Source organism: Chroicocephalus ridibundus, chromosome 9, assembly GCF_963924245.1.
Source record: "Chroicocephalus ridibundus chromosome 9, bChrRid1.1, whole genome shotgun sequence".
Lineage (NCBI taxonomy): Eukaryota > Metazoa > Chordata > Aves > Charadriiformes > Laridae > Chroicocephalus > Chroicocephalus ridibundus.
In genome coordinates this window covers 31,108,132-31,129,697 of record NC_086292.1, presented here as the reverse complement: position 1 = coordinate 31,129,697, position 21,566 = coordinate 31,108,132, and the positions used below count along the sequence as shown (strand labels likewise).

At 40.6% G+C, this 21,566-nt stretch overlaps 1 protein-coding gene across 2 annotated transcripts in view; it reads left to right on the top strand.

The window, feature by feature from the left end:
• The window catches only part of TLN2 (talin 2), a 186,820-nt gene that overhangs the window by 140,978 nt on the left and 24,276 nt on the right, over nt 1-21,566 (top strand). For both annotated transcript variants that reach the window (XM_063345539.1, XM_063345538.1), the window contains 10 exons: nt 2,735-2,905; nt 3,509-3,655; nt 4,529-4,630; nt 5,991-6,110; nt 8,635-8,781; nt 10,303-10,469; nt 11,909-12,092; nt 14,008-14,133; nt 15,609-15,725; nt 17,813-17,998. In XM_063345539.1, coding sequence (XP_063201609.1) covers nt 2,735-2,905; nt 3,509-3,655; nt 4,529-4,630; nt 5,991-6,110; nt 8,635-8,781; nt 10,303-10,469; nt 11,909-12,092; nt 14,008-14,133; nt 15,609-15,725; nt 17,813-17,998 — 1,467 coding nt within the window. The remainder of the gene's footprint in view (nt 1-2,734; nt 2,906-3,508; nt 3,656-4,528; nt 4,631-5,990; nt 6,111-8,634; nt 8,782-10,302; nt 10,470-11,908; nt 12,093-14,007; nt 14,134-15,608; nt 15,726-17,812; nt 17,999-21,566) is intronic.

Below are 21,566 nucleotides of genomic sequence, written 5' to 3'. Positions count from 1 at the left end.
TTTGAAATCTCAGACAGCTGGACATTAGGGGAGTCCATGATCTAGTAGTTTTTTCACCTCTTATGAAAAAGCAGAAGAAAGCATGGGGAAGGAAGAAAGATTTGGATTTCCAAATACTTTGAAGTTGAGACCAAATAAACCTGTTTATGTTTTGGGACATCAGAAAGATATTTTCATTGAGGTTTCTGGTGAGGAGCAGGTTCATGGAGAAAGGACAAATGAAGAAAGGGGAAGGAAAAGCAAAGGTGGAAGGGTGGAGTGCAACATTATAGGTCTCCCTACCTCTGGCTGTTGCAGCCAGCAGCTGTACATATTTGTGAGTTCTTCTGTCTCTTGTGGTGTGTTAAAGGTGACCGCAGGACCTGGGACCCCATCACACTGCAGGCTTGTTCGGCAGGTCACAGAGTTATAGTTCAAATACGTATAGATAGTAGACTTTGGCCAGTTGATGATGTCTGGCAAAGGTCCCTGCATAAAGCACGCTACTCCATTTCCTGGCCGGCTCATGATGAAGCAAGGAGGGAAATGCGTGATGCACACAGAGGTTACCTCTGGCCTATGGAGGCCCATCTCCTGAAGTGGCTTCTCTAGTCTGAGGGGAGGGAGGTTTAGACTCTGGTTTCAAAGGAGGCGTGTGATGTGCCTGCTTCCCACCTTCTGAGAGAGGTGCTCTGTCTCCATTGATTATAGAGGGAGTGCTACCTGTATTAGGAAAAAATTAGGGATTTTGAACAACCCTGAGTTTCAGCCCCTGCTGCAAATTTTTAAGGGTTGGGAGGTAAGAAATACTTATAACAATCTTGTGTTCTATTGTAAGCGTTGTGTAAACAAGTCTGTCTGTTATGGGGAATGTAAGTATGGTAGAACTTACTAGAACTCTGTCCAAAAATGAAAAGTTACAATGTGTGTACCAGAAGTGTGCATTATTTACTGTGTTTATTACAAGATTTTTAGTAGTTTCTCAGATAGTAGTTCCTCATCCTACAATATATTCTTGAGAGAAAAATACAAGTTTTCTGTGTCAGTGCATTTAATCCTGGAAAGGAATCACTTTGTTAGTGTGAGAGCTCTTCCAGAGCTGTACCTAAGTAACTCTGTTTAGCTTTGGATAACCATCAAATATTTCGTAACACCTCAACTATTTGTAGTTCTGATTCTCAGTTTACCTAGCCCTTTGAGGCACACAACAAATCAGGATTGCTAAGATACAGGTAGTTAAGGAGTCACATTCCTCCTCCTGCTTGTTAGGTAAATGTTGACCAAAGTTGACAGCACTTTTCTTGAGTCTGTTTTTTCCTGCTGAATGCAGAGGAAATTGTTCCTGCTGTTCACTTTAACACAGTTTAAAAGAACTTAGGTTTGTGAAATCATTCCTATTATTGAGTCTTTTCCTTTTTTTTACTTTTGGTTTGGTTTTTTTTTTGGCTTTAATGCTCTAAGGAAGAAAATAGAAAAAGAAGTCCGACTAAGTTTTAAAATTTTATGGGCTCTTAGCTGTCCACATAGTTTAGATGGAGTAAACCTTTCAATATCTTTTCCTGCACATGAAGTACTGCTAATTTTCTTCCTCATGTCAGCCTTTGAAAGCTGCTTATAGCCCCTGCAAACGTGTTGACACTTGGACTTCTGAGGCTTCAGGTGTACCAGTTGTATTTGTGCCCTTTCTGTGGAGTAATCAGCTCACGGCAGTTCATGGTTTTTGCATCCAGTACAAATTGTAAAAGCAAAGTCTCATGGATTTCTGACAGGAACCAAGCACAGTTGTGGTTTTGTAGAAGATGCATCAGATGGCAGGCAGACTGTAAAAATACTCATTCGTATAAAAATACTTGCTTATTTTCTTAGAATACGGGTATAGCCAAAAGCGTATGTTTCCTGAGAATGAGCGTAAATCAGATCAGAAACTGAGGAAAACAGAGACTGACTCCATGTATTTCTGAAGACAGAAGAGAAGCAACAGAAGCTGCTAGTAGAACTGTGTATTTAGGTATTCCAAACACTGTATTGAGCCGCAGTAATTAACTGAGGAGGAAAATGCAGCGTGCTTGGTATGCGGTCTTTGTAGCATGCCTATTTCTGTTGGCCTATACCAGCCACTGGGTTGCAGACCGGCACTTAACCACTAGTTTCCTTTTTAGCAGCAAGAAACACTGCAGGGTTGGGCCACGTGGCTGTCTTAGGGAAGTGTTCGTGCATCGGGAGTGATGAACTGTGTCCAGAGGTAATGTTAGTGCTTGTGCCCACTCTGGTGTCTTACACAGCAGAGAACAGTCCAGGCGTGCACTGGAATCTGACAAAGAGGGTTTGAGAGGTTAGAGAGTGAAGGTTGTGAATACAAGCAGTCCCTGGGGTAAACAGTGCTGTCCCATTTGTTATCTGTCTTCTGCAAACGGATGTTGAGAGATTCCTCCCTAGCATGGAGGTGACACTTGTCATGGATGGTCCTAAGTAGCATGCAGTTCCCGTCACAGTTTTGAAAACGATTTCTTCTGACCTCAAGGGACTGTGTGTGTCTGAGGGAGGAGACACGTGGCTTTATGGAGGAATTTGAAGGTGAAGGGAGACAGAATCACATGGGCACATGTACAAGCTAAACACTGTACAGCGCAGAAGCACTAGGACAGTGTGCTACTTGAGCTAACCCCCGGCCCAAAGGTAATTAGGGAATATGCCTCCTCTCTTACACTTGAGACATGGGGTTAATTGCTTTCTGTGGTTGTTCTGGCTTTCTTAGGTAACGCAGCTGGCAAGTTACTTCGAACCCTTGGTTTTAGCTGCAGTTGGCGTAGCTTCCAAAACACTAGATCATCAGCAACAGATGACCGTGTTGGACCAGAGCAAGACACTAGCAGAATCTGCCTTACAGATGCTGTACGCCGCCAAAGAAGGGGGAGGAAACCCCAAGGTACAGTTGCTGGCAGGGCACAAAAAACAGTACCCACCTACTGCGTGGCTCGGGGATACATTTGCAGTGAAAATGCCATTGATGGCTCTCCTGATTTGTTGATTGAAGATAGAGGATTTTTTGGGTTCGTATTTCTTTTTATTTACTGCTTTAGAAAAACTGTTGTTGGGAAATGATGTTTTTTTGTTACAGTCTTTTTTAGTTATATTATATAATTATTTTTTTTTCTGTTTTATGGCAGGCATTTTCTCTTGTTCATATGTCTACGTGTGTCTTTTTTGAACAATTTGTTTTGGTGTTTTGGTATGGAAGTAAACGGTTTCACTGTCTGGTGTTATTTTTGCCGTATCTTTGTTGCCTCTGTTACATACGAGTCCTGTTCATCATTTTTTCTAGAAAAGATCCTAAGATTTCTAAGCAATTCCTATTTGACATTGTTTTCTTGTCTAAGCAAGATTTGTTCTGTCGACATTGGTGTTAGGTTTGGCTTCTCATCTTTGACCTGAAAAGATCCTCTTCATTAATTACACTTTTGATTCACGTTTTGATTTGTGCACAGAACGCTCTCTGACGATCTCTGTTTTCTCATTTTCTCCCTTCCAGGCATCCCATACTCACGATGCAATCACTGAGGCTGCTCAACTGATGAAAGAGGCTGTGGATGATATCATGGTTACCTTAAATGAAGCTGCAAGTGAAGTAGGCATGGTTGGAGGTATGGTAGACTCAATAGCAGAGGCAATGAGCAAGGTGAGCATAGAAATCAGACCCCCTTTTAATTTTGCACTCAAAAGCCAATCCACATTGCAGGGGGTTGGGAGAGCTGCTGCTGATTCACTTCAGTGATGGCTGGTAACTGACACACTGTGACAGGAACCCTAAAGATTCTTCAGTTTTGCAGATTTTGAAATGGAACTGATGTGGGCGATGGTGCTCAAGTTAACAACCTACGCCGTACCTGTTAGTAGGATGAATACAAAATATATTTATTTGGGAATATGTTGGTATTTTACTGTGAACTTAGGTCAACTGGCCTTTTATTTTTGCTTCCTTTTTCCTACTTATCTTTCTAACTTTGTGTTAGTCTCCTAAATGATCAGCAGGCCAACCTTGAAGCAAACTATTTTCAGAGAAGGCGAGGTCAAAGCCTGAAGTGCTCCGCTACACTTTGTAAACTATCCTACTAGAAATGTATAGTGGCAAAATGTAAATGAGTTCAGTCCATATAATTGGCTTTTCCTGTCTCAAGTTAAATGTGTGCAGGATTGAAGCCGTTATGACGTAAAGGAATCTTAAATCACTTTCTTGCAGGAACATTTTGTTTCATAATGGTTGCACGTTCCTTTCTACATTAGCAGAGAACTACAGGTGGTTTGACCTTGCGTAAGAACTTGACCTTGTGCTCGCAAACTCTGCACTGTAAATTCTCTGCATCTTCCGTCCTCATGATGTGGGCTAAAGTCTTTTCTGAGTGTACCTCCTGATGCACTGTCTTCACTTGCATATTTTGAGAGAGAGGGGATCATAAAAATGAATATTTAATATAATTTCAGTATTATGTGTAAAGTATGCTATTTGTTATGAACTTATTATTTCTGCTATATTTCTCCCTCTTTCTTGCAGCTGGATGAAGGTACGCCTCCTGATCCCAAGGGAACGTTTGTTGATTATCAGACCACTGTGGTGAAATACTCTAAAGCCATTGCTGTAACAGCACAGGAAATGGTAAGATGTTTGGTTAGAACTAAGTACAAATTCTTCTGTGTACATAAGGAACGTGGAATGATTTGCACAATGTTGTGAAACTCTTTATAATGCTAGTTTTCAATAACCTTATCTCTTTAGGTGTTATGGAGCAAACAAAGGAAGTGATCATCTTGTCAGTTTTATTCTTGTATCTTAGTGGCGTGATTGTAGGGGTGGCCCTCTGCAGGAGGACTGCTGGATTGTGTTGTGGCTCTTCTGCATAAAAGCTTTTTATTTGTCTCATTTTCTATGAGAAATAAAAGGAAAACATTTCACCTACACACTTTTTCCAGCAGCCTGTCACTGAAATAACACCTTACATTTATTGATGGCTTTAGGTTACCCTTTCACACTTACTGTTCCATTATGCCTGTGAAATAACGTCAGTATTTTCAGACGCCTGTAATACAAATGAATGCAGATCAGCCTCTCAAATTGCTTTTCTTTCATTTCTGTGATTCACCTGGGTTTAACAAAAGAAAAAAGGAATCGAGATTTTCTTAACTCATGTTTCACAGTAATGCTTACCATAAGATGTTTACCTTTTGAAAGAGTAGGTTTATTGCTTGTTTGTTTTTAAGAGAGGCAAGGGGACTATTTATGTATGCTACGGACAGGATTTGTTTACAAAATTGATTGCTGTTGCAGTCAAGACAGGTTGATGATTCTACTGTCTATGGCATTGCAGCTTATTGGCAACAGTATAAATTTGTCTAAAACTAGTTTTGCCCCAAGGATGGAATTCCATGGCTTTTACTGACATAAATTGGAGACAGAAGAACTATCTCTGGTTAAAAGGTAGGCTTTTCCTAGAGAGATTCAGTTATTTATGCTGACGTTCTACCAAGGCATTCTGCGTAGTCCTACCTATTTCTTCTTGGTCGTCTTCCTGTATCTTAGACGTGTTTTGCATCGGTCCTGAGGCTTTTCCATTTTCATGCTCCCATGCCACGCCAGCTGAGACTGATGTAGGCTAGCTCACCTTTGACAAAATAAGGTGGCTGCAACACACAAAACCCGCTCCCCCGCCCAGTCTGAGTAACTGTGTACCTGGCCTATCGCCCCACTGTGTCAAAGAGTGAATTACCAGCTCTAACTGCTGCTCTTTGATTACTCCGTATGTTCTGCGAGTGCCTGGTTACCGTGAATCTAATAAAGCATGTTTGCTTGAGTTTCCTCATGGAATTCTTGCTGGAGGACAGGTCCCTTACATGGCAAGCAGTTTTCCCTGTTTCATCAGTGTGGCCAAACAAATGAGTGTGCTTCTAAGCTGGAGTGTATTAACAAATTATTCTCATACTTGTCATTTTTCTTTCTCTTGCCTGTGTTCTTTTTTCAGATGACTAAGTCGGTTACTAACCCGGAGGAGTTGGGAGGACTTGCATCACAAATGACCAATGACTATGGGCATTTGGCTCTCCAGGGCCGAATGGCTGCAGCTACAGCAGAACCAGAGGAGGTCTGCAGTTTTTAGACCTCTTTATTCTCTGTACACGGTGGCGTCAACATGGGTATTCTTGTACAGTAGAGAATGCAATAAATGCAGAGCAAAGTGACAAGACGTATTCACCTTGCTCGGTTGCAGCAACATGCTTGCAGCCATTGCCAAATGCAATGCATCCCTTGTATGATCAGACAGATAATAGGTTCCAAACCGTTGGGTAATGTGTTTTCCTTCAAATGTCTTTGCAATGATTCTAAAACAAAAGCAGTGAATGCATTTCCACTGCGTTTGGTTCATTAGCCACTTTTCTGTGCAAGCACTATCTACGCTATGTGTGCTCTGTCTGATAGGCAAACAGATGTGCTGCTTCTGGCCCGCTGACACTTGAAATGTGGGACAGGACAGCACATCTGTTCCCAGAAGAATTCCATTTGACCTACTATTGCTTGATTGAAACAGTGATGTGAACAGAGTCAACATTATAGGTGTGCCTTGGCTATACAGATCTGTCTCTTTTACAATCTACTTAGATTTTTTGCTAAAAACAGACTTTAAGACGAAACCTATATGCAGCCAGACAAAAACTCTACCAAGTTTGTTTTCATTGGACAGAAAGGAACTGATGGGTGTAAGCGAAATTGTGTGTCTTTTCAAAATGCTATGAGATCTTAAAATATCAACAGTTATTTAAATGTATGTGTCATAAGTACTGTTTCCTTCTTACGATTTGTGGAGAAATATCTATTTTGGTCTTTGATATCGACCTTTCTCTGCTCCGAATATACTCTCAATTCAGTGTGCCTTCGCAGGGTGGGGCAGAGCTGCACATAGTACTACAGAGTACATATTTACTGATAACACACTCAGTTTTACCACTGCTCATGTGCACAGGTGTAAACGGTAGGAATTAGGATTTACTACAACATATTCTCAGTGAATGTTCAGAATTTCAAACTGGCTTCACTTCTGTTTCTCTTCAGCCCTCCCATTGCTCTCAATACGTGTGAATTGTCTACAGAAAAAGACGTAACATTTAATTTCATAAGTGTGGCTTTTTATGCTACAAGCCTTTTTATAAGAATTACCCAATCAAAGAACAGAAAGCTCTTGTCAAAACCTCAGTCCACCTTCAGAAACAAATAGCTTGCCATAATAGTGGACAGTTCCATAGACTGGGACAGAACCTTCTAAATTACTTGAGGCTTTTGCTTACAGACAACTTGCAAACGCAGAGTAAACTCTTCATTATTTACTGTACAGCTTTCCTTCGATCTCATATGTTTTGATGAATTAGAAATTATATATATGCTTTTTTATCTTGCCTGTAAGTGATTGCAAGTATAACTTCCTGTCCTGAAAGTGAGACGCAGGCAACCAGTAGGAGCACAAGTATCTTTTGTGCTTACAGGACATCTTTTGTACCTCAGAGTTGGAATAAGATGCAGGAGGAGCGGGTTCCCCATGCAATCTTACCTACTTCATGCTAACAGAGGAATAAGGACTATTTACCTCAGTTCCATTAACCTGTTACTGCATATTCTCTGAGTACTATTACAGAAATTCTTCCACCTCTCTCCTCATTTCACTGTGTGCCTCTGGTTATGGAGCATGGACAAACTTTGTCGAGATGGGGCAAGAGGGTATCTCACCGTCACTGGATGTATCAGATTATCTAGATAAGACCTTCAAAGAGTTTTTGACTTTGTAATAACATTCTGCTGCTGGTAGACTTGAGTGTTTTATGCGCAGTAGCTACATGAAAAGCAATGGCTTGCATTCGGCTTGATATTTTTAAGTTGAATTACCATTTCTGCATGTTACTTTCTGCCTGAAGTCGAAATAATTCCATTTGTGATACTAATGGCTGTGATTCCTGCTTACGTATTAATCTCAATACACACCTATGTGCCTCAGTACATGCAGGTACTAAAACTGTCATGTGTTTCTAAACAGGGACCATGCAGCTTATGCTATAGGATTATTAATAAATCAGAAGCGGCGAGGGCAGGCTTTCACACGTTTCACTGCTCCACGTGTACATGGTCAGTTCTGGAGAGTTGAGACTCTGCAAAATTCAAAAACAGTCATGTATTTTTTGTTCCAGTTTCAGCAGTGTAGAGTAAATGTGTAATTTTTACCCATTGTATGTACCTTGAATACAGCTCATGCTGACGGTACAGTTCTGGGAGATGAAGTAGTGTAGTATTTGAATGTGATGAAGTTCTGTGTTGCTTGAATTACGTATGCTTGACTTGGGTACACGCCTTATGCCTTCTGTTTCCTGGGTCTGGTTCACTAGTGCTCCTGTTTCATCAGTTAAGCCTTTTACAGGGTTGTGCTACATGAGTAGATGGTATTACATCTGTCCCTTTTTTTCTGATCTCTGCAGAGAGTATAGCAATGGGCAGAAAATTGGAAATAAAGATTGACCAGAGTAACCGTGTTTCCATTTGTGTTGACACAACATGCCAGCGTGACATTTATTTATTCACTTTGCTCTTGCTTCCTTTATTTCCCTTGTACCTCCTTTACCATCTAGATAGGGTTCCAGATCAGGACTCGGGTGCAAGAACTTGGCCACGGCTGTATCTTCCTTGTGCAAAAAGCTGGAGCTCTCCAGATTTGCCCTACAGACAGCTACACCAAAAGGGAGTTGATAGAATGTGCTCGTGCTGTCACGGAAAAGGTAAGACCTCCCTCTGTGTTGCCCCATGGTGTTTGTCTACTGAGTTTCCCCAGGGAGTAAGCCAGTCAAATTGTTTTGGTTCAGGAAATTTTTTTTTTTTTTAAACTTCCCATTATAGTACAATATTGGCTCAATTGCACTAAGTTCTTACTTTTCTTTCAAGTGTTCCGTGTAGTTCATGTGCTAGATTAGCCCATAACAGGCCTTTGCTCATGTCTCGTAATAGAACTTCAGCCTCATACCAGAGGGAGACTAGTCCAGTACTAACCCCAAAGGCATGAGCTGTCACTTGTACCTTATGAGGCACTCCCTTGGAAATACGAAGTCCATGTGGATGGCCACAGTTACTCAGATGAGGCTGGCTGATGACATGTGGTTTCATGTAGCAAAGTCCTCCCTTTTAAGACTGGACCAACCTAACACACTTAGAACTGCATCTTCAAACTCTCTGGGCTTTTCTTGGTCTTTGGAAACATCCCCTTCAAACAGATGGCCTGGGTAGCTCAGATTTGGTGAACCTTTATGATGACTTCTCTCTCCTTTTATTGGGCACAGACATTGAGAGTCAAATGTCAGTTACTTTTAGATGTCACCAAGCATCACTTGTTCAGCCTGTCTTAGTGTGCTCTGAGCTGTAGAAATTCTCCAGCGTGTCATGCCCCACAAGTATCAGCAATTCCAAATTTAGGCAAGGGTAGACTGTATTTTGTAAGAAGAGTTAAAGCTGATAAGGAGTAATAACGAATCACAGGGACAATCTTTTCGGGGAGGGACGCCTTTGAATCTGAACAGAACCTCCGGAAGAACTCTAGTATTAGAAGTCAGTATATCTATCCCCATATGGAGCCTTTCTTGCAAAAGCAGAATTTAGGACGCTGTAGTATGGCATGAGAACAGCATCCCAGCTGCGGACCTTTTTAAGTACAGTGTTAATTAGGTGAAATGGAGAACTCTAGCTTTTTTTAGTGATCAAAAATGATGCTAGATATAAACTGATATATTGTATTTCTATAATTTTCTATAAATATAACAATATTTAGTATCTGGATTCAGAGACTCTATACTTTCTGTTTCTCTGACATTAAGGTTTATATCTGTACTGCACATGACTCCTGGGGGGCTTGAGGATGGTGTTTATTTGCGTGTTAGGGAAAAAGCAGTAGCTCTTGGGTCTGACATTGATCCTGCAGAAGTTTACATTACCTCTGACTGTATTACAAGGAAGTATTAACTGATGTGTTTCACCCTATGATGAACAGATCTCTTCGTTCTGTCTGGCAAGTGGACTGCCTAGCTGAAATCCCCTTTAATTTGAGACAGTCTTTAGTTGTCACAATGAGTACTGCACAAAGAGAGCAAATAAGGGAAAGAGGAGGGAGAAGTTTATTAAAGTCTGCAAAATGACACTGTGGAATGAATTTCCACTGTTGATTCCAGTCATACTATAGAGCTTGCTTAACTCAACCTCCCATAAAGAGGCTTTCTTTTGATGACCACCTTGTTGTTTTATGTTGTTTCCAGGTCTCCTTAGTTTTATCTGCCCTTCAAGCAGGAAACAAAGGCACGCAAGCCTGTATTACTGCGGCCAGTGCCGTGTCTGGGATAATTGCAGATTTAGACACCACTATCATGTTTGCTACTGCCGGAACCCTTAATGCCGAGAACAACGAATCATTTGCAGACCACAGGTCAGTGTAACTGAAAAAGCTGGAAGAACATGTACACAGGGGAACAGTGGAACTAGCAGAAGTGACTGGAATGTGGAGATACATTTTTACCTGTCTTAGATTCCCGTGAATGAAATTGAATGAGGCGGTGGAGTGAGAAGAGAAAGAGGAAAATTGGGATAGTGGTAGGGGACAACAAACTTCACTTTGGTTATTTCTGTATGGAAAGAATTTTAAAAAACTAGGGAACATCTGCTGAGAGCACCTCCAACAGAAGACCACAACTGTAGCACCATTTTGGTTTTCTTTTGGTTTTATTCAAGCTGTCTCATTGCATAGAATACCATATGCTGTTATTCCAGTAGTGAAAATTAGCAGTCCGTGACATTGAAGAGGAATCTTCTATCTACGTTTTTCCAACAGCTGTTCTTGACTGTCTGGCTGTTTGTCTTGCTAAATCATGCTTATGGTTAATGCTGTTGTGGACAGCAGTGATGGAAACGGCACAGCTATGCCATGCATTTTCCCCTTTGGCAGAGATAAGCCCATTTTCCTTTCCAGTAGCATCTGCAACAAAATAATCCCACAGCATTTTTCATCATATTAACAGATTTGCAGCATCTGTTACTTCCTTTGCAGTAAAACCCAGGGCTTCACAGCCAAGACGCTGACTTACTGCTTGTCAGCCTAGTTGGCCTATGCGACAATTGCGTGGCCAGCATTTATTTCCCTGACTTGTCAGTTCCTCAAGAAAGAGGAAAGATGCAATGGTGTGTAAATTGCTGCCATTCTGCAGACTGAAAGTAAGGGATTTTCATGCAGGTGTCGTTAATCTCTAGGCTGACATTTTATGTGAATATGGTTCTAGTTCTCAGTTAACTTGACTTGTTTGTGAAGTGCTTACTCACAGGGGTTTCTTCTTTTACCCAAATGTTGCTCTGGATTTGTTGTCCTGACATGTCAAAACATGTATGTGGTGGGGGGCACCCTGGCTAGATCTCAGTCTCTCTTCCTTTTGCCGTTCTTGCTACTGCCTTCCTCACGAATAATTATTTTAGTTTCCTCACAATATGCTGATTAAGATGGAGGCTTTGCAGCTGTTACTTTCCTCACAGCATGGCCATATTTTCTTTTGGTGTTAAAATGCAGTGCTCTCTTCTTCTAGTGCCCTACCTCGTTTCTTTTCAAGATGGGGTCATTTTAATAAACTGCCTTGCACCTAGCCCAAAACATAATGCTAGTTTTAATAGTCTTGTCTCTTTTTCTTTTTTATTTGCAACCTGGCCTGTGGTATATTAGCATGAGTGGACACTGGCATGATGACTTACATCAGCTCTTTTATGTAGCTGTTAGTCACCATAACATCGAAAAACACGTTTTTTTTTCCTCGTCTCCTTTTCCACTTCCTTCCCTGCTTCCTCTTTTTTTTTTTTTTTTTTTTTTTTTTTTTTTTGCTACAGGGAAAATATCCTGAAAACAGCAAAAGCTTTAGTTGAAGATACAAAATTGTTGGTTTCTGGTGCTGCCTCAAGTCAGGACAAACTGGCCCAAGCAGCTCAGTCCTCAGCTAACACCATCACTCAACTTGCTGAGGTAGTAAAATTGGGAGCGGCTAGCTTGGGATCCGATGATCCTGAAACACAGGTGAGATGTTTTATGATTTTTCTGATACTCTTAAAGAGACCAGGGACAGTTTTCAGTTGATAAGACTTTGTGGGACTTCTGCTTTTAAGCAACACGATGGGGTTCATCTCTTCTGGGACTTCTCTGGGTTTACTCAGACATCACTCTTTTTTTTAGAACACAATCAAGAGCTTAAAGCATTTTGGCAAAGTATTTGTCTATTTTTACTAAGTTGTGATCGGACTCCTGACTCATCCCAGTTTTGTTCTGAAGAGCTTGCATGGCTTTATAGCTGCTTATCCAGCTTACAACTGGGCTGTGCACTATGTGGTGCTTGTGTAGCCTGATAAGCTCTTGCCATTCTTTAGCTGTATCTGAGCTGTTTTTCATCTAACTTGGTAACTTCAGCCTTCAGCATAGATTATCTCAAATATTTATTCCGTTGTTTGTTTGGATCTTGTGAAATGGAGGTTGGCAAGCACGTTGCCAGTGTGCTTATGGTGGTACCAAATTAGTTTGAAAAAGCCTACTCATTTGCATAGTGCTCTGAAAGGGCTGTGTGTTCTGTTGTGCTTGACCCTTATGATGGACTAAACTTCCAAGATGTTCTTTTCTAGGAAAGTACTGCTGGAAGCACTTTTTTTTTCTTTTTCTTTTTCCCTTTTTTTTCTTTTTCTTTTTCCTTTTTTTTTTTTAAGGGAAGGATTTCCATAAACTAGCAACATTTGAAAAACATTTATGACACATTGTAGGTGTATCCTGTGTCCTAAATGGAGCATTTCTAATAGCTTTAGCACACGATGCTGTCAGAAAATTTTTCCGTAGCAGCAACACCTACTTTAGCGAGTGCAACAGAGTTTTGGATGTCTTATACTGCAAGTTGCTGCACAAGGTAGGCAGTTGGACAACAGAGAATTGCGTCAGCCTGTCCTGTGGCTCACGCTCTGTTATTTCCATGGTGAAGGAGCTTCTGAGCTACCAAAAGCCAAATAAATTTTTCAGGAAAAACAAAGACTTCGCTTCTGTATAAGTTACAGTGAACTATAAACACAAAAGAATGAGGCTGTTTTATTATTATTTTTAAAGCTACAGAAATGCAGTTCTTGAGAAGTGATTGTTCCACATCTTTGCATATTTATTTTTTTTCTGAGTTTTCTCATTTTTGGTGCATCTTTCAACATTTTCCTTAAAATGAACTCTTCTGAATTCCAGCAAAATGCTTAAAACATCTGATTTTCTACTAGTGGAAAGGGGAAAGGAGAAGGATTTAGAGGAGAGAATTATTCCAATAATACCCTAAAACAATTAACAAGCCTGTTGTACTGGCTGTCTTTTGACATTGGGTTTAGGAGACAGTATCTTCAGATTTCTCCAGATTTTACTTAGGATTCGTGACTTTAAGGCCAACCAACTTATTCAGCATTTAATTCTGTAAAGCCTCTTACAGAGGTTTAACTTTGTTTTCCCTGAGAGAAGTCTCCCTCTAACACCTAGCCATGGCAAGTACATTTGATCTTTCAGTAGGTGATTTCGGAATTGGTACATAACTGTAGCATGAAACTGTAAGCTTGTAATCAATGTGTTTTCTTGCACTCATCCTGCTTCCACCGAAAGGGTGAAGAACATGGAGAAAAGTAAAACTCCTCTTAGGGAAGCTCAGAGGAAGGAAATCCTACCTGCAATCAGCATTTCAATTTCTTCACAGGAAATAGTCACTTCTATGAATTCTGACCAGTTATATGAAATACTGTAGCTATCAACACAGCTTTTCCTCTTCCATAATACTCCATGTTTTGCTGGGTTAGAGGGAGGGTGGTACTATTTGTGTACCAATAGTAGATTTTTATTATTTTTTTTTGCTGTGTTCTAAAAATCATGCCCTCCTCCAGGCTGCCGTTTCTTGCCTGAGGCTTATGGCTATGTCTCACTCCTATAGGTTGTCCTGATCAATGCTATCAAGGATGTTGCAAAGGCCCTTTCTGACCTCATTGGTGCTACCAAAGGAGCTGCTAGCAAACCAGCAGATGATCCATCCATGTACCAGCTGAAAGGTGCTGCCAAGGTAAAACCTTATTCTTACATTATATTTGAAAGCATCTGTGCAATCACGTTTGACAGACATGTGAAACTTTGATTTCAACAGTTTCTGATTGCCTGAAATCTCATCTCTTTCTTTGTTTCATTATCATCCCAGGATGATACAGAAAAATAAGATAACACTATTGAGATTCCATGAAGCTATCAGTTTTTGTAGGCTGTCGGATCCTTTCGTGTTTTTGATGAAAGAACTGTAATCTTTCTGAAGAGAAACTTCTTTTGCAAACCCATTATCTGAGGGCAGGTTCTCTTTTAATAATGTTACAGACTGAGATTTAGCCAGTACAATGCGGTACTTAAATACTACATTCTAAACAATGACATATGCTCAGGATAACCATGCAGCCTCTTTATTTAGACCTTGCAGCCTGGGGAAGGAGGAAGAAAGGGCAGGAGGGAGGAAAGACAAAAAAACCCACCTCCAATAACTCTACAGTAGGATATTGTGCATTTCTGACCCCTCTCTCCTAGATCTTTCCAGGAAGTACATAGGTATCAAAGCTCAAAACTCGCACGGATTACACCGTACCTGTGATACCTTTGTGCTTTATTTTCCCTACACCTGAGATGTATTATGAGATTTGCCTCACAACGATTTTGTGGCTTCATGTCTACAAAATATTTTCAGATGTGGAGATTTAGGTGATATTACTTCTGCTTCCACATTATGAGAGTGTCGTGGCAGCTTCTTGCTTGGCTGGAAGCTCTTCTCACTGTCATGTCTGTTGCTTACCTCTAAGACCTGTGCCTCTTCCTTTCAGAGCACGTGATAACAGTAAACTGTTGAGGCACTACTTGAAATGACCCATCTAGTCAAGAAAAGTGGCTTCTTGGCTCTTTTGACTGTGAAGAACTCTCTGTGTTTTAAGTCATAATTGTCAAGAAGCTGGCCTTTCTGTCTCTTCTTTTTTTTTCATTGTAGCTATCATTTGTATCTCAACATACAAATGAGGGGATAGGAAAGGCGTTGTTATTAGAGTGATGATTAGGTTATTCTGCATCAGGACTATTGGGTTTGTAACAGGAACAGTAACGCTGATTCTGTGTTTGCATTTGGGCTTGAGGCTGGTGTTCGGCTGCTTGCTGGGGTTTCCAGCCTACACCCCAGTAGGTGGGGTTTCCACCTACACTGGAAATGTTGTGAATCTTCCATTTATTATTTTTTTTTTTAAATTTTTTGCCAGAACACTCACACATAACATGATACTGCTCTGCAGTTAGCAATTGTGCTGCATTTCTGCAACTTGCAGGGAGCTTTCAGAGACTGGCCAACAAGAGACTTGGTATTTACTCCCATAACAAGTACAGTTCATGAAGCCTCTTAGGCCCTGTTAGAAGTAATAATGCTACCCAGCTTAATTTGCCTTGCTCCATACCCTGCTGCCTCTGAAAAATGGGAAGGAGGAATCATGTATTTTTGTCTTCACCTCTCTTCTTCAGGTGATGGTAACAAATGTCACGTCGCTTTTGAAGACTGTTAAAGCAGTAGAAGACGAAGCTACTCGAGGGACAAGAGCTCTTGAGGCCACGATTGAGTACATCAAACAGGAACTCACGGTACAGGATAAAATAGTCATATGTGGCAGTTATTGAAAGCATGCTCTTACACTCAAACCAGTCTGCACAGCGCCTCCTCCTCAAGCTATGCTTTACTGCCTTGCAGTTTAGTTCTCTCTACCTGTTGCAAATTGCCTCTGAAAGTACAATTACAATGCCACTTCAACCTGTCTGCTTTCAGATATTACCAGTCCCCACTTTGAGATTTGAGAGGCTGCTGTCACGTACAAATCTGGAAGCAGCTGCTGCTTTGTTCTTCAGACATTAAGCTTTCACTACAGTTATTCTTTTCTGGGTCCAATGCTATTCACTTATTTCTTTTGGTCCTCGTTTTGGTAATGTCTCCTCAGCATCATAGCCATATTGCACCTGCAGTTTCATCTTGTTTCTATTTTTCCTTTATTATAAAATGGTGCTACCAGTGATACATAGCATCTATGATATTCTGTCTGAGCAGGAATTAACAGTAGCATGGAATTCTCTCCCAAATTAGGTGTTAGACCACGACAATTCTTTTCCTTCCTCTTTAAGATATGAAAGTATAGCCTCCAGCTGCAGCTTTCAGGGGTTTTTTTGGTTTTTTGTTTTTTGGTTTTTTTTTTTACTAGTACACTAGTCAGTCACCTAAATTAATACATGTGTGTTTGTGAAGAAGCCTGATTTTTTTTCCTTCCTTTACTTACAGTCCATTTCTATAAAAAAACTATAGACACAGCCTTCAGCAGAAAATATTTTGTTGCGTAGTCTGTGGATTAGCAATTCTTACACTGTAACTGCAGCGGCACAGTTTTGCCTTGTCAAGTGCTTTCCATAAGAGCACTATTACACTACAATACACTTGAACGCTACAAGTGCATCTGTTTTTCATTGTGTGAGCAATGCCGTTGTAATGAAGAAATAACTCTTGTTTATTTTAGGTTTAGGTTTGGGGTTTTTTTTAAATACCTGTATACAGTTGTTGGGAATTCATACAGTGTCTGCAGTGGTAAAACCTCCTGATTCAGTACCTGATCAGGAATGTTCTGTATGATACCTAGTGCTCGTTACTGTTACTGGCTAAGTCACATTCCTTCCCGCAACTGATCTAAAAACCTGTCCAGATCTGTCATTGAAGGATTGTGCAGTATCACATCTGCTTTCTCAATCTGGTTGGTATTACTTTGAAAGGTTCCTTCTCTGCCTTTTCATTTTGTAAGCATGCCTAAGGAATGTGTCTGTGGTGGTGTCATCTCTTTCATGGGGATAAAAGTGGAGTACTGGGAGAGGGTCGAGAGGAGCATGGGATCGCCAGGCTTATTTTTGTCCAGACATTTGCATTCTGTAACCAGATTGCACTGTATGTAGCCAAGAAGCCTCTCCTGGTTAGTGGCCCCTGCACACTAAAAGAGTGGCAAGCAAATACAGACTAAAGCTTGGGAAAAGGAAATATAAGGTAAAAGTAAGGTTACCTAGCTCTTATTACCTACATCTTACTGCAGTTCATTTATTCTACTGTTCACGACAGTAGTATGTACTGACAGATAATTTGAACTATTTTCACACAATTCACCTTGCAAAATTATGTCTTTAGGTTTCTAGGGGAGATGAAGTATAGTGTAAGAGACAACGTTCTGTCTTGACTTTTTGAGTATTTCAGTGATGTTCTCAGTCTGTCCTGTGCTGTGCTATCCACAAGGGCGTGGTAGGGCCCAGCCTTTGCAGGGGAAGGATCTCCTCATGTGAGCAGCCTCAGCAGCAGTCAGGGTGAAAAAAGAAGAGAATTAAAGGAATAGTAATTCTTTTGATCCTGTACCACTCAGAACAGCTGTCTGTACCAAACTGTCATGCAGGTAGTTAAATGGTAGATGAGATGAATGGGTTAACAGTTTTTTGTATGCTTCCCTCAGCTTATTGTTTCTCCCCGCTGTCTGTAGGTGAGCAGGCTTATCAGGACCGGGCTCGTGACAAGGAGGAATGATATTCAAGTACTCCAGATATGTTTCTGGTTTCCTGCTGCTCAAAGGCTGCTTCCAGTTGCTGTTTCTTTCTTGTGGTGGTTCTGTTTTGACCTGAATGGTATCAGGCTTTCCTTCTGCTTTCACTTTTAGGTGTTTCAGTCAAGCGAGGTTCCAGAAAAGACATCATCACCTGAAGAATCAATCCGGATGACGAAAGGAATCACCATGGCAACTGCCAAAGCTGTTGCAGCTGGGAACTCATGCAGACAGGAGGATGTGATTGCTACAGCAAATCTGAGCCGCAAAGCAGTAGCTGACATGCTAACAGCTTGTAAGGTAAAGATTCGCTTCCTTAACTAAGACTGACTTTATTATTTTGTGTGTGTGTGCGCCTCTAAATCCCTTGAATGTTATAGTTTCTGCTCAGTTTCTTTGTATTAATGCTCTACTCTTCAGATGAGAAAGTTAATGGTTATGATAATTTCAAGGGAACATAGCTCTCAGAAAGGGTTTTCTGTGCTATGCACAAAAAAAAGAAGCAGCAGTAATATTGACTATTTTCTTTTTATGAAAATTAGAAGTTTTCTTTGACCTGAGATTTCCTAGTTTTCAGTCTCCTATTAAACTGGAAGACAAACAATTTGTGCAAGTAGTAGAACATACAAATAATCCTATGGTCCCAAATGTGATTTCAGTATTTCTAGGAACAGTGAAAGGAATGGTGAAAGGAATCACTCAGGTCTATTTTTAGCAGTTCCTTCCTCCGTAACCAACCCTGTCAGTTTGCTCAATTTCTTCTGTACTTTCCAAAAATGTGTTTTTGCCTTTGCAGTAAAAAAATTTGTACTCTGTATTCTATACTTGTGTGAGCTAAAGAACTTTCAAAAACTGACCTGCAAAACTGGGGGGAAAGTATGTGTCTATTGTATGGCTATTAAGCCATTTGTTGTTTGGAAGTGGCTAGTTCAGACACATTTTTGTTTCGGTCTATCCAAACAGGCAGCAAATTCTCAGGAACGGAATCCTCTGTTTCCAAAAACATTATAAACACACTCGCATAGACAATATGCAGGCCAATACATAATTTTGAACATTTAATTATGAGCATTCATCTTTTTATGTTTACATTTGGTCCCAGTTAATTTAATGGTTTTGGAGTTCATGCAGCTGACATAGATGAAACTTCCTGCAAACTGAACAATGGAGGTCTGGGATGCTGGAAGAGCATTCGGGATCTCCCAGGGAATTACCTTCACAAAGAGAGCAATCTACAGAAGGAGAATGGCTGGGAATCAGTTTTACTTCCCTGTAATGATGCACTGGCAAGGAGTAATATCTAGTTTTATCTTGTCTTGCTTTCCTAAAATCAAGAGTGGTTATTGGGCAAACAGGAATAAAAGTCTCCAGGTATGCTAATTTTATGCACATCTAAAATGTATAACAAAATAGTCATGTCATTTAACAAAGCTTTTAAATATACAGTTTGTACCAGACTTTATTTAGAAAATCCTGTTTCTACAAATTTTGCTCAGAGACTTAGAAGTCTTATTTCATTAATTTCTACAAATTGATTACTGTACATGACATTTCAATGATAAGCCGCATCCCTTGAATTTTAGGGGTAGGAACCAGCAGTCTTAGCCTCTATGCTGTAAAAGCTGTGCAATGCAGCACAACTTGGGGTTTGTGGTATTTGACGAATACTGGAGGGGTTTCCAGTGTGATAAAGCTAGTCTGTACAGTAAGCACTGACAAATAATCAGATTTTGATGTTCTTTGGGCTAAGACAAAAGTGCCTGTATGTGATCTATGGCAGAATTGTATAGAACGTAGCTCAGACTTCCCTGGTCTCAGGAATTTAAATTTAAGCTCTATTTCATTGCCAGCTGCCTAAGGCAAGTAGCATAAGGGATTTGACTTATTAGCAGTTATATATATACTTGTGCTTGTTCTCCTATACATGAATTTATAGTGCTTGTTACTAATTCTACATTTATAAGTAGATGCCATTTCAAAAGACAATGAGGTTGATTACTGCAGGATGTAATGAACCGAGACAACTCTCATGAAAGTCAGTGGAAACACTGTAATTGCATTTACTGAAGGTTAGAGCAGGCCCTAAGATAATAACAATTTCTGTCTTTATTACCTATTTGTATAAAATAATGGCTATGCAGTAAGTAACCTGTGCATAATATCACTATTTTTAATGATTGCTGTTGGAAAGGAAACAGATACGAAAGGTCCGCCAAAAGCATAGAAAATAATTGAAGTGAATAATGACTTAAGTCATTACATAGCCAGTAGATTGAGGGAAACAAGTATTCACCATTTCTCAACACTCATTAGACTGCATCTAGAATACTGTGTCCAGTTTTGGGCTCCCCAGAAGAAGAAAGGCACTGTTCAAACTGGAGCGAGCTCAGCAGAGCCCGCCCAGACGGCTGGGGCTGGAGCGCAGGCCCTGGGAGGAGATGCTGAAGAACAGCTTATTTTTCATTTTCAGATAGGGCAGAAGGATACTTCAAGTGTTTCATATGAATACATTGTAAGCACCCTAATATGCCTCTTCTGCACTTAAATATTATTGTTACACATGCAATTAGAGCAAAAATCTGTAGGAGAGAAATATAAACTTCTTTTTATGCTTTGCATACATAGTCAAGACTGATAACAGAATATTTTTGGGGCATTTTCAAGGTTCAATGAGTCTTAAAACAAACTATATACCTCACAGCAGACTAAACAGGTGATAAAGTCATTTTAGGAAGACATTTTTGTAACCCAGAAACATCCCAACAGAAATCTTACCACACCAGTTAGGACTTGCAACAGAAATGTTTACGTTTCCAGACGTGCATGGAAAGCCTGCCGAAGCATCTCAAACTGGAACGTGTGTCCAAAGAACAAGAGAACACATGTATTTCCTCATGCCGAGGCTTCTGGAGCATGTTTGAAGTATGCTGAAGATTGGGAAAATCGTATTCTGTTTCCTCCCATCTCCTTTCCCGTCAGATCATTTGCAGACAAGATGAAGAGATGAAGGTGGCTAATGAGAGCCCTTTTCGTGCTCGGCTGATCTTGAAGCTCCCGGTAGAGGGAGCCCACAGACCAGCCCAGGCCCAGCTGGCCGCAGCGCCTGCTCGGCATGCTGAGGGTTGCAGGAAGGGCTCAAATAAGTGAGCCGTGAGATAATCCCCCGCCCCAGTGGAAGACAGGAGGCTGCAGGGGTGGTAGGAGCTCTTCTGAGAGAGGAAAGGCTAATTGTTAAGATTTTTAGGAATTTTCACTTGCCAACAACTAGCACTTCTCTTCAATTAAAAAGTTCCCCAGAAGTTTATTTTAGAAAATAAAAGGCTTGAAGAAGCTGCAGTTTTCACTTTTTATTAAAAATGAAATGAATTTGTCAGGCTTATGTCAGATGTCAGACATACTTAGTGGAAATCCTTAAGAAGTCAAAGAACCGACTCTATTGCTGCTTCTCTATATTTAAACTGATAGTTCCATCACTGCCTATTGCTGTGTTGAATCTCGACATCAAGCTAAAGCCATTAGTAAGCTCTTATTACAGTGTGTTGCCACATAACAGAAAGCAGCTAACACTTTTTTTGGGTGGATGGGTTGCTTGGTTGGGTTGGATTTTGTGTCTGCCATGTAGAATAATGATATTCTGGCACTTCCATAGCACTTTTCATCTGCCCTTTGGAAAGTTTTCGATAAGGAACAAACTATTATCTTGTGGAATGGAGAAGGAAAAGTGAGACACCCACGTTTGACCCGGGCACTGGGCTGGTGGTTGACTTCTGACTGGCCCAAAGTCTTCTGGGGCCAGTCCAGTGCTTTGGTCTCTAAGCCAGATGGCCACTTCTGCTTTCATTCCTTGATGGTAGGCTCTACAGGCTTA